General features: G+C 29.9%; 1 protein-coding gene across 2 annotated transcripts; it reads right to left on the reverse strand.

The window, feature by feature from the left end:
* Positions 1–4,872: 4,872 nt before the first annotated feature.
* On the reverse strand, positions 4,873–8,333 carry LOC107842267 (CEN-like protein 2). 2 transcript variants are annotated; one of them, XM_016686024.2, is made up of 4 exons: positions 8,090–8,333; positions 7,206–7,267; positions 6,861–6,901; positions 4,873–5,263 (listed from the first exon to the last, which is right to left on the reverse strand). In XM_016686024.2, exons 1-4 carry the CDS (start codon positions 8,285–8,287, stop codon positions 5,046–5,048), a joined length of 519 nt encoding a protein of 172 aa, XP_016541510.1. In that variant the 5' UTR covers positions 8,288–8,333; the 3' UTR covers positions 4,873–5,045. The 2 variants fall into 2 exon arrangements, with proteins under 2 accessions (XP_016541510.1, XP_047251891.1); XM_047395935.1 differs by having other exon boundaries at positions 4,873–5,259; positions 6,857–6,901.
* Between the last annotated feature and the right edge of the window lie 2,970 nt (positions 8,334–11,303).

Consider the following 11,303-nt stretch of genomic DNA (forward strand, 5'->3'; position numbering starts at 1 on the left):
TCCAGATCGATAGTGTGAATAGTTTATGTGTATAAATCAAATTTAAATTTTATGCACTAATGTCGTATGGCCCCATCCACCCCCCTCCCCCCCCATTCCCACCCCCACCCCCCCCCCCCCCCCCCCCCCCCCCCCCCCCCCCCCCCCGCCTTCCCCCTCCTCGATCCATTAGATTATGCATCATTCTGATGCTATTCATTCTCATTGTTTTGTGTTTAGATATATATAAATACTTTTAGGATAATATTTTCTACTTGTATATCGAATACTAGAAAATTAATAAAAAAAAATTTCTTGAAAATTACTTTTCATGAAAAATATTTTTCTCCGTACCGAACACACCACCCTAATAGGAAAAATATTTTTGAATGCAATTGGCAAAAAATGGAATGTTTAGGATATGATCTAGAATGATCTTTTCCATTTATAGAACTAGCTAGGGAGTGTAAATACACTAATAAAATCTGATGTTTGGTGGTGTAGTCTTTCACAATAAAAGCTATAACAACTACCTTTGAAGTGTATCTTTTGTTTTTTTCTTTTTTGTATATTTTTTAGTGTTGACCATATATTTTAATTTGTGTGAGACCTATTTAATTTAAAAGTTTAATGCATTTGAGAAATCATAATTTGAATTAATTAATGTCTTTAACATATTCTCTTATTATATAAGAGAGTTGGGGCGGCTGAAGCAGCTCTCCCTCCACATCTCTGCTTCAGCTGCTTGCTTCATAATTTTATTATATTACTTCTAATTAATTAATATAAATTATTTATATATTAAAAAATAATAATATTTAATAAAAAAAAGTAAAATAGATATAAAATGATAAGTTAACTCTTGATATTTTAAATTAACTTCACGTCTTATATGAGGTCCACTTAATTTTTTTCACATATAATTTTTATAGTAATTTTGTTATATCACTTCTAATTAGTTATTGTGAGTCATTTAAGACATATTTGATTTGCTGCTTCAATCGTGATTTTACTATATCACCTCTAATTAATTATTATCGTCTAAGCATTATGTCATTTAAATTGGAATATAATGAAAAGTTTTATAAATCACAATAATTAAAATCTTAGATTATTTTTAAAATGTAATTGACTATCAATGCCACAAAATTTTGAACAGGGAAAGTAACATATATTATTTAAAAATTACAAAAAAGTATTATAAATTACAATAGTTAATAGCTTAAAATATCTAAAAAAAATTAATCTGTTATATATTTCAAAAAAAATACGTACAAAGTATTATAAATCACAATAATTAACAGCTTAAAAAATTTTAAAGATATAAATATTTGATTGACTTTTTAAATTATATAAATGCCACTTAAATTGGAATAAAAGAAAAATATTATAAATCACAATAATTGCAAACTTAAATTATTTTTAAAATATAATTGACTATCAACGTCACAAAAGTTTGAAAAAAGAGAGTAACATATATTATTTAAAAAATAAAAAAAATTATAAATTACAATAGTTAACAGCTTAAAATATCTAAGAACATATTAAAAGTATGATTGATTATCTAAATTTTATTTATGTCACATAAATTGAGACAAAAAAATAACATATACTGAACCCGTGTTATCTAAAAAACAGTAATATAGGCCCATCGAATTTTATTTTTTGCACTTTTTATTAATTTATACATTTGTAGTGTTTAATTCTGATTGTGATTTAATTTTTTTAAATATAATTATATATTTGAATAATAAATCATGATTATTAATATAATTATTATTATAATATTAATTTAGAATAAATATTAGGCCCGTGCTTTACACGGGCTTCTTCTCAATAATTTTAGTATGTGTGGGTCTATTTCTTCTTTTTATGGGTCAAGAGCATATAATGAGTGGTGGTGAGATTCGATTACGCTAAAAGCAACTGAAATTAACTATAAATTTTGTTGCTATTCTATCATTAAATAGCTTATAGCTAACTAATTCTTCTTCTTTTTTTTTTCGTAAAGCATCTTGTACCTCTCTGAACGATGACTAAATTTACTACGACACACTTTAACTTTACGGGGGTACGGTCCTATTCGCGGGGGTCCTATTACTCCTTTGAACTAAATTTTAGCATACTTTTATCATTTTTTTTAAGCTGATGTGACATTTTTTGTCAACATTTTTAGCTGATGTGGCACATTTAACGTGGATCCCATTTTATGTAACAAAAGTGTCACGTCGGCACATCATGATATACCGACGTTGAACCAACATATTAAATTTAATTTTTCAATGTATTACAATTCTCTTGATATGCTGTTAAAACCGTGTTATATTTGAATTTCAATTATTTAAAAGTATTTAAATTAGTTTACGTGTTATTATAATAAAAATATATTAGAAATGCATTATGTATGGATTTGACTATATTTGATAAAAAAAAAATAGACTATAATTTGCAAAACAAAAAATGTATTATAATTGGGAAAATATGTGAAAAATACCTGTACTTAGGTGAAATTTGCAGTTACGCACCCTGAACTTTGTGGGGGTCCTATGACCCCCCTCTCTAGACTATTTTTTATCGTATTTAACTGGTATATATTTGCGTCTTATCAAACATTTTTTTCTTACGCGCTCAATATGCGTGAAATACACGCAGTGGTCCAAGTGTTAAATATATGCCAGTTAAATACGGTAAAAATGTGATCCCCGCAAAGTTGAGGATGCATAACTATAAATCTTGTAAAAATATAGGTATTTTTCGCACTTTTTTCCCTATTATAATTTGTAAATAAAGTTATATAATATACATCATTTATGTAAATCACCCTTTCATATTTGAACTGTCTGATGGGCTAATCATTTTGGTTGCGAATTTCATTCATCAATTATCCATGATTCTCTTAATTACCTATCTATACTATCTCGCTTTTTGTATTAAATCACCCCTCAATAGTGAGTCGGCCAAATATCAGAGGCAGAGCCAGAATTTCTGCTGAGAGGGTTCAAAATCTGAATAAAAACTCACTCGGGGAGGGGGGGTTCAACATCTAAAATATAAATATAAAAATTATTTTAATCATGTATTAATAATATAATTTTCTGTTGAAGGAGGTTTCAGACGAACCTTTATTACTAGGCTGGCTATGTCTTTACCAAATATTTTTCTCACTCGACAACAGCTGACCAACTCAACATCGAAGCGTGCTTTAATACAACGAGAGTGACAATGTAGATCAATTATCATTATCAACCGCCACGACCACTAGTCATTATATATAAGCAATATTTTAAGGCGTGCTTAATCACCATTATTTTTGACGATCACTATTATCTACCACAATTATCAAAATGACCCCTTAGTGTGTTGACGTTTATCTTTGTAATAATATTTCACTATAACGATTTAATTTTTCTTTTTTTTACTTGCATATCATGTTATATTGTATCTGTTATGAACGGACAAGAATAAGCAATATACCACAACAAAAGGAAAAAACAAAAAGAACACACACAGATTTACGTGAAAATCCCTGACGGAAAAAATCACGGGCAGAAGAGGAGGAATTTCACTATAATGAGAGGAGTACAAGACGGCGACAAAAGTCTCAATGACGTGTGTCGAAAAACCACAAAAAAAAACTCACTAAACGCACTTATATAATACATGCGTACAAATAAATTCTACCGGCCCGATCCCTCCGCTACCACCACAGACCCCACAAAAAATCACAAATATGAATCGCATCGCAAATTTTTCAAGACCGGATCAATAAAATTCGAGTTTTATGTAACATTATTGGGAAAAGCACTTCTTTTTATGAACTGTTTTCTTTGATGTCTTTTAGGGTTTTAATTTCAAGATTCAAATTTCAAATTCTGTCCACAAATAAATATATCATGTACTTAATAAATTTTCTTTAAATTGTTAATATCTCTTCTGTCAACAACGTAGAAATATGAGCGAATATACGATCAGGCCTCTTTATAACAATCATCTTCTGTAATACTATAATGAACTAGTTTTATTTCGATTAAACTTTCATGTCATGTTATATTATTGTATGTTTTAATTTGTATAACATCATCTCGCTATAACTAACAACCAAAATATATTCAAATCTTGAATATTGTTACAAAGAGATTTGATTATAGTATGTGATCGAATTCGACTAGATACAATGAACATGTAATCGATATATAATCTAGCCAAACACAATCAGGTGGAGGCGGGATGGGGCCGGTAGGTGTAGTAAGGAGACAATCGACGTGAAATATCACTAATGAAACTTATCTCTTTTTTCTCACCACTAGAATTATTTTCCCGAAAACAAAATCCTTTTCAACATAAAAGTCCAAACAAATATTAAAAATCAAAAAATAAACCCGTAAGGAATCGGCTTCTAAACAAAACATGTCATAAATATTTATGTAGCCATAACTCATCTCATTATAACTTAATTGAAAAGTTTATGATTAAATTATTTTAAAATATATAAAAATGTCATTCTTTTTTAAATGTACAAACAAGAAAATATATACACATAAACTGAGATTCAACGTGTAAAAGGCCAATAAAATGTAAAACTTACTAATCAAACAAATATTGAAATATATAACAACACTCAAAGGATAACAAATTCAAAGTTTCATAAGCATTAGATAAAAATAAAATAAAAAACCTTGACATTTTTTTTTTTTTTAATTGTGAGGTTTAATCGGATAGTCGTAGAGTAAAGTATCTAGTATCCCCTGAACTACTATCAAATTTGCTACGACACACACCAACTTCACAAGGTTCCTATAACCCCCCCCCCCCCCCCCCACCCGCCCCCGAACCCAATTTAACGTATTTTGTCACTCATTTTAGCGAACGTGGCACAGTAGACGTGGGCCCCATTTTTATGTAATAAAAGGTGTCATGTCAGCACAAAAGGTTTGACACAAACACGCTAAAATTGAGTTCCGGGGGTAATAGGACCCCTGTGAAGTTTGAGCGTGTCGTAGCAACTTTTGCCATAATTCGGAGGTACTGGATGCTTATCTCATAGTCGTAAGAAAAATAACTTCTAATTAGCGTCTACGCGCTGCGGTTTCTCTCTGAGCATTGAAGAAAACAGCAGCAACAGGTTGTTCAAGTTCATTTTCTTGGGCGAAATCTCGAGTATTGAAATGATCTCTGGCAGTTGGTTGACTAACTGAACTCCGACGTTTCTGCTTAAAAAGAACAAATACAAACCTATGTATCCCAATATTTGGCCTTGGAATTTCATAGCTCACTAATTCTCTTCCTGTTTTGATTAATTACAAAAAATAAATTAATTATTACAAGATTGATAAATTATTTGTAAATATTAGAATTAAATTTAAATGTATTAACATGACTAAAACCTAATGATCTCAACTAAGTGGTATCACCAATATAGAACTTTATATTTTTATTTTTGTTGCATCTAGTACCGTGTGAATTATGACCAAATTTGCTACGACATGCACTCCAACTTCACAGGGGTCGTATTACCCCTGAACCAAATTTTAGCGTATTTTTATCATCATTTTTAGCTGACGTGACACCTTTTGTCAAACCTTTTTAGCTGTCGTGACATCTTTTGTCAACCTTTTTAGCTGATGTGGCACATTTGACGTTGGCCCGATTTTACGTAATAAAGGTGCCACGTCAGCACAAAAGGGTGAAAAAAATAGGTTAAAATTAAGTTCAGGAAGGTAATACGACCCCTGTGAAGTTGGAGTGTGTCGTAGCAGTTTTGACATAGTTCGCCGGGTGGGGTGGGGGGAGGGTGTGTACTGAATATTTATCTCTTTATTTTTCGATGGGTCTAATGCATTTCAAGAAATTGTAATTCTTTCGAGACAACTTTCTTATATGTGATTTTAGGTCTATTTCGTCTTTTATTAATACCTTTACTCTCACCACACTTATCAAACAATGCATTTAGAGATGATCGATATATGACAAGACCAAACCATCTAAAGCGATCTATCATTTCATAATCTTGTATGCTATTTATATACCTTTTAGCGAACGCGATTACTCTCAGAATATGTTTAATACGACTGAAGTCATTTTTCGTATTTTTAAAAAAAAATATTTTCTTGCGATAGCTAGGTAGGACACTATAAGTGTTAGTTGAAAAAATTAATTCAAAATTTAAAGTTAAATATATTTATAAGAAAAATGACTTCCATCTATAGGTCACATTTTTTTTTTTTCTAGAAAAATAACTTCTGTCGAATCAAGCTATTTGAAAAAATTGATTTTCTCATAAAAATATTTTTCTAAATATTATTTTCACTCATACTTAACATACCCTTAATCTTTTCTAATCTTTATTATATAATCATCTCAACATCTGCATTTCTGCAACATTCATCTTATGATCTGCATGTTCTAACTTACATCGATCACCCTCATTTAATATTGTTGATCTTATAATTATTCTTTTTAAAACAGTCCAAAAAAGTACGTTATTTATTTATTTTTAAACGAAGAAAGTACTAAAAATAACTTCTGTCATATCAAATAATTTGAAAAAATTGATTTTCTCGTAAAAATATTTTTCTAAATATATTTTCACTCATACTTAACATACCCTTAATCTTTTCTAATCTTTATTATATAATCATCTCAACATCTGCATTTCCGCAACATTCATCTTATGATCTGCATGTTCTAACTTACATCGATCACCCTCATATAATATTGTTGATCTTATAATTATTCTTTTTAAAACAGTCCAAAAAAGTACTTCATTTTTATTTATTTTTTTAAACGAAGAAAGTACTAAAAATAAAAAATCATCTTATTTTATTTTTCATGCCATATTGTGGCAATAATATATATAATCTTGTGAAAGGTATTGAACTTACCAAAAGTAGCATCAGTTGTACCTGGAATGTCAGTTACTATCCTGTCAAAATAATCAGTAAAACTTTGTCAATATTTTCTTAAAAAAATATATTTTTAATTTTTTTCTTGATAATTTTTTAATTTTAAATTTTTCTGTAGCATATTTAAGACTACAAGAATTCTTACATTATCAAAATACTTTTAATCGGTAGAATTACAAATTTTATTTTTATGAAAAAAATATCGATAGATATCTTTTAAATAATATGATAAAAAATAAAAATAAAGATAAATTATATTGTCAATATATATAAGTTAAATTCGTTGGATTTTTTAGTTCATCATTAGGTTAATTTAGGGCATACCAGTGAAGATGCTCTCTCAGATAAGGATCACTAGGGCCAGGAACATCAGGATCTGTCATGACCTACATAAATGTAAAATAAATAAATAAATTTAAAAAAAAAAATCAACATGCATGAATAATAGTTTTGCATATATATTAAAAGAGTTTATTAAGTTACATATATCGTCAGTATAAAAAAATATTACACTGCTATAACGGGTAAAATGACTTGATAACTATGTTGTTGGGATTGTTCAAAAATGTCAACATGTACGTGGTTGAATCCTCCAAAGTATGGAGGATTTCAAGGATCTGACACAGATATGAAAATATTTCTGAAAACTCTGATCATCATATATAGCCTAATAGTGTAAAATTAGTTTATATATTGGTAGTGTATATAACTTAAAAAACAACAACGACAAACCTAGTGTAATCTGTACGCAACTTTATCTCTATCTTTGTGAAAGTAGAGAGCCTACTAGTGTAAAATTAGTTTATACTGATCGTGTATATAACTTAAACAACAACAACGGCAAACCTAATGTAATCTGTACGCAACATTTTCCCTATCTTTGTGAAAGTAGAGAGCCTAATAGTGTAAAATTAATTTATACCGATAGTGTACATAACTTAAACAACAACAACAATAACGACAAACCTAGTGTAATCTGTACGCAACCTTATCTCTACCTTTGTGAAAAGTGTAAAATTAGTTTATACTGATAGTGTATATAACTTAAACAACAGCAACAACAACAACAACAACGTCAAACCTAGTTTAATCTGTACGCGACCTTATCCCTACCTTTGTAAAAGTAGAGATCGATCGAGAAGCTGTTTCTAATAGACCCTCGGCTCAGGTAAAAGTGTATATAAAATAAAAATTACTAATAGAAATACCAGTGTGAAGAAAGTTCTCAAATCTCCACCATGAACTTCAACTTTAGGTCTAGCAGAAATAGCAGAAGGATAAAGTTCATGGCCATTGCAAACTAATTTATTATTAAAAGTGATTGTCATTTTTATTGTAGGATTGAATGAATCAAGAACATCACCAATTACTCTACCAACAATTAGAGGCTCTAAACTTCTTGCCATATTTTGATAAAAAGAAAGAGATTTTCAAAGATACGTTTGTGAAGAAATAAAAGACTTAGTTAATTAGAAGAATGGTTTGTATTGGACAAATAGATTAGAGGGACACCTTTATATATGTGTGTGTATTAAGTTAGCCATCATAGTGTAGGAGAATAAATTTTTAAAATAAGGTATAAAAATATGGGACCTTAGGAAACTTCAAAAAGTTATTACAAGAATTCTTTTTATCTTGGAAGAGGCGAAACCAAGATTTCAATTAAGGGGGTTCAATATTCGAAGAAAACCTAGCCGAAGAAGGTTCGACACCTACTATAAATACATAAAAATAATTTTAACCATGTATAAATGGTGTATTTTTCCGTCGAAGGGAGTTCGGCCGAACCCCCTAACAAGGCCTGGCTCCGCCCCTGTATCTTGGTCCTACTCAACCCATCCTACACACACACCACCCCACCAAACACCTATTCTACAACTTTTTTTTTGGGGGGGGGGAGGGGGTGTAATTTTATGTGACGCTCATGACGGACAGCAAGTTGAAGAGGGCGGGGCTTGGGGGGAGGGATTTTATGTGACGCTCATAACGGAGAGCAAGTTGATGGGGGGAGGGGGTCAAAAGACTAGTAGAAGTTTAGCTAGGCCGGTAAATTTCTAAAGAATGATGCATATAATATCTTAGACGAATCTCATATTAAAAAGAGAAGAATAAAGTGTTATAGAAGACGTAATACAAATCCACACAGTATGTCCATATTTTTGAACTCGATGACATTGTAATCCAACAAACAAATATGTGAGCTCTGTTAGGTCAAAACAGACGCAATCTAGATTTGGGGGGCGGGGGGCAAAAAAAAAAATAGACGTTTAGTTAGGCTGGTAAGCTTTTAAAGAATGATGTGTATCATATCTTAGACAAATCTCATATTAAAAAGAGAAGAATAAAATGTTGTATAAGATGTAACACTAATCCACACTGTATGTGCATTTCTTTGAACTCAATGATATTATAATCCAAAAAATAAATATGTGCACTCTATTAGGTCAATACAGACGCAGTCGAGATTTGAATTATGATATATATATCTATATAGTATCAGAGCCATACTCTCATAGTATCACACAAAATTTTAGTGAGGAAGCTGAGTTCTAAGGGGTTTTATGTGGCGCTCCATGACAGAGGGGGGCCGATCGATGAGAACGAATCAAAGAGAAAACCTGACAGTTTTCTAGACTGATAAATTTTTAAGAAGACGATCCACACCCCTTTTTAATTTTATGTAAGTATTTCTAATTAAAGGCACTATCCAATCAAAAAACTATCACATGATCAAATGAAATTGACCAATAATGTACCATATTGAACTTTGTCTTTGAACCATCTCATCATTGAGTCTTTTTTCTTTCTTTTTATGCCAACTTATTGTGTACTTTCTCTTCTAACTTAAGGGGGGCACATGTACCAAATAACTTACAACTTTGACAATTGTAAGTACCTAGTAAACTTACTTCTCTAAGTTTAAAAAACGTTTTTGGAAGTAAAAAATCAGTGACATATCCAAGAACTATTCTTTTACTTTCCGTTTGATATCTTCTTCTTTTTTCTACATTAAATTTGAATTCACACATTACGTTATTCATTTTTTATCTAACAAGATTTTTTTTTTGTAGAATTCGAATCTAAGGTCTCTAATTAAGAGTTAATGAATCTTAGGCCCCGTTTTGCCATGAAAATTATTTTTTTTTTGGAGTTGGAGTTAGAATTGAAGATGAAGTTGGAGTTGGAGTTGTGTTTGACCATGAATATAAATTAAAGTTGTTTTTGAAATTTTGTGAAAGAAGTACGAGTGAAAAAAGTGAAAACAAGTAAAACTTGTTTTCACTTTTCCAAATAATTTTTTGGAATTGGATTTGGAATATTCATGGTCAAACGCAACGTGTTTTCACTTTTTTCACTAAAGTGAAATAATTTTTCGAAAAAAAGAAAATAATTTCTATGGCCAAACGGCTACTTAATAAGCTTATCATAATCCATATTAATGAAATATCCCAGGGGCGGAGCTACACTTGGGATAGGGGATTCGTTCAACGAAAAATTAATTTTACTATATATATACATGGTTAAAATTATTTTTTATGTATATATAGTAGACGTCGAACTCCCTTCGATTAGTTCGTATGCTCCCTTGTGAACCCCTTTAGTGAAAATTCTAACTCCGTCACTGACATATCCTATTAGTACTATAAAGTTCCATTCACATCTCTTCTATCCTTCTATCAAATAAAGAAACCAAATGCAATTCCATAAAGTAAAATTTGAAAAAGATAAAATATACGCATTCTATATCACTATATTTAAGGGTCGGAGAAGCTATTTTCATATACTATCAGCATGGTAAAAATTAACGTGTATTCGGTGTATACATCAAATTAATATTTTTATCATGGTTAAGTAATAAATTAAGTAAAATACATATTAATTAATTATGATCAAGTAATATAAACTCTGAATTCAAAAACAAGTTTGTAATTCCCTCAAATAAAGCAAATAGTGATTTTAATACTATTGTTTTTTCAGTATTCTTTAACACCTAATTAAATGGGATTCTAGGAATTGGTTCTTGATTTGTGGTACAGATTATAAAAATAATAAATTAAGCAATACTTTTTTCTTCCCCTCCCATATAATAATTGTCAGATTAAATTCCTTAAATTAGTTTTTGGCATATAGTCCCAACTATTCAAGTTGTGACATTAAAACTTTTTGTTTTAAAAACTCCTCATTCTATTTATGTAAACCTTTTTCCTTTTTAGTTTGTTTCAATAAAAATTATATTATTTTAATTTTTGAAGTAATTTCATTTTAAACTTTTTTATTTTACTTTAATTAAATAACTTAATAATAGGATTAATAAAACTTCAAACTATCAGTAGTATCTGATACTTGTATTAAGATTTGTTAATTCAAATTTGTATCGTATAAGACCCTGAAAGTTCATATTCACTGGGCTCGAACATGAGA

The sequence above is a fragment of the Capsicum annuum genome, chromosome 9, assembly GCF_002878395.1.
Source record: "Capsicum annuum cultivar UCD-10X-F1 chromosome 9, UCD10Xv1.1, whole genome shotgun sequence".
NCBI lineage: Eukaryota > Viridiplantae > Streptophyta > Magnoliopsida > Solanales > Solanaceae > Capsicum > Capsicum annuum.

What these genes read in the sequence shown, in the direction of transcription:
- LOC107842267 (XM_016686024.2), bottom strand. Translation starts at nt 8,287, where the DNA reads ATGGCAAGAAGTTTAGAGCCTCTAATTGTTGGTAGAGTAATTGGTGAT. An exon ending in TGAGAACTTTCTTCACACTG is followed by an intron (nt 7,268 to 8,089) that starts GTATTTCTATTA and finishes ACATTTATGTAG; the next exon opens with GTCATGACAGATCCTGATGT. An exon ending in TACAACTGATGCTACTTTTG is followed by an intron (nt 5,264 to 6,860) that starts GTAAGTTCAATA and finishes TAATCAAAACAG; the next exon opens with GAAGAGAATTAGTGAGCTAT.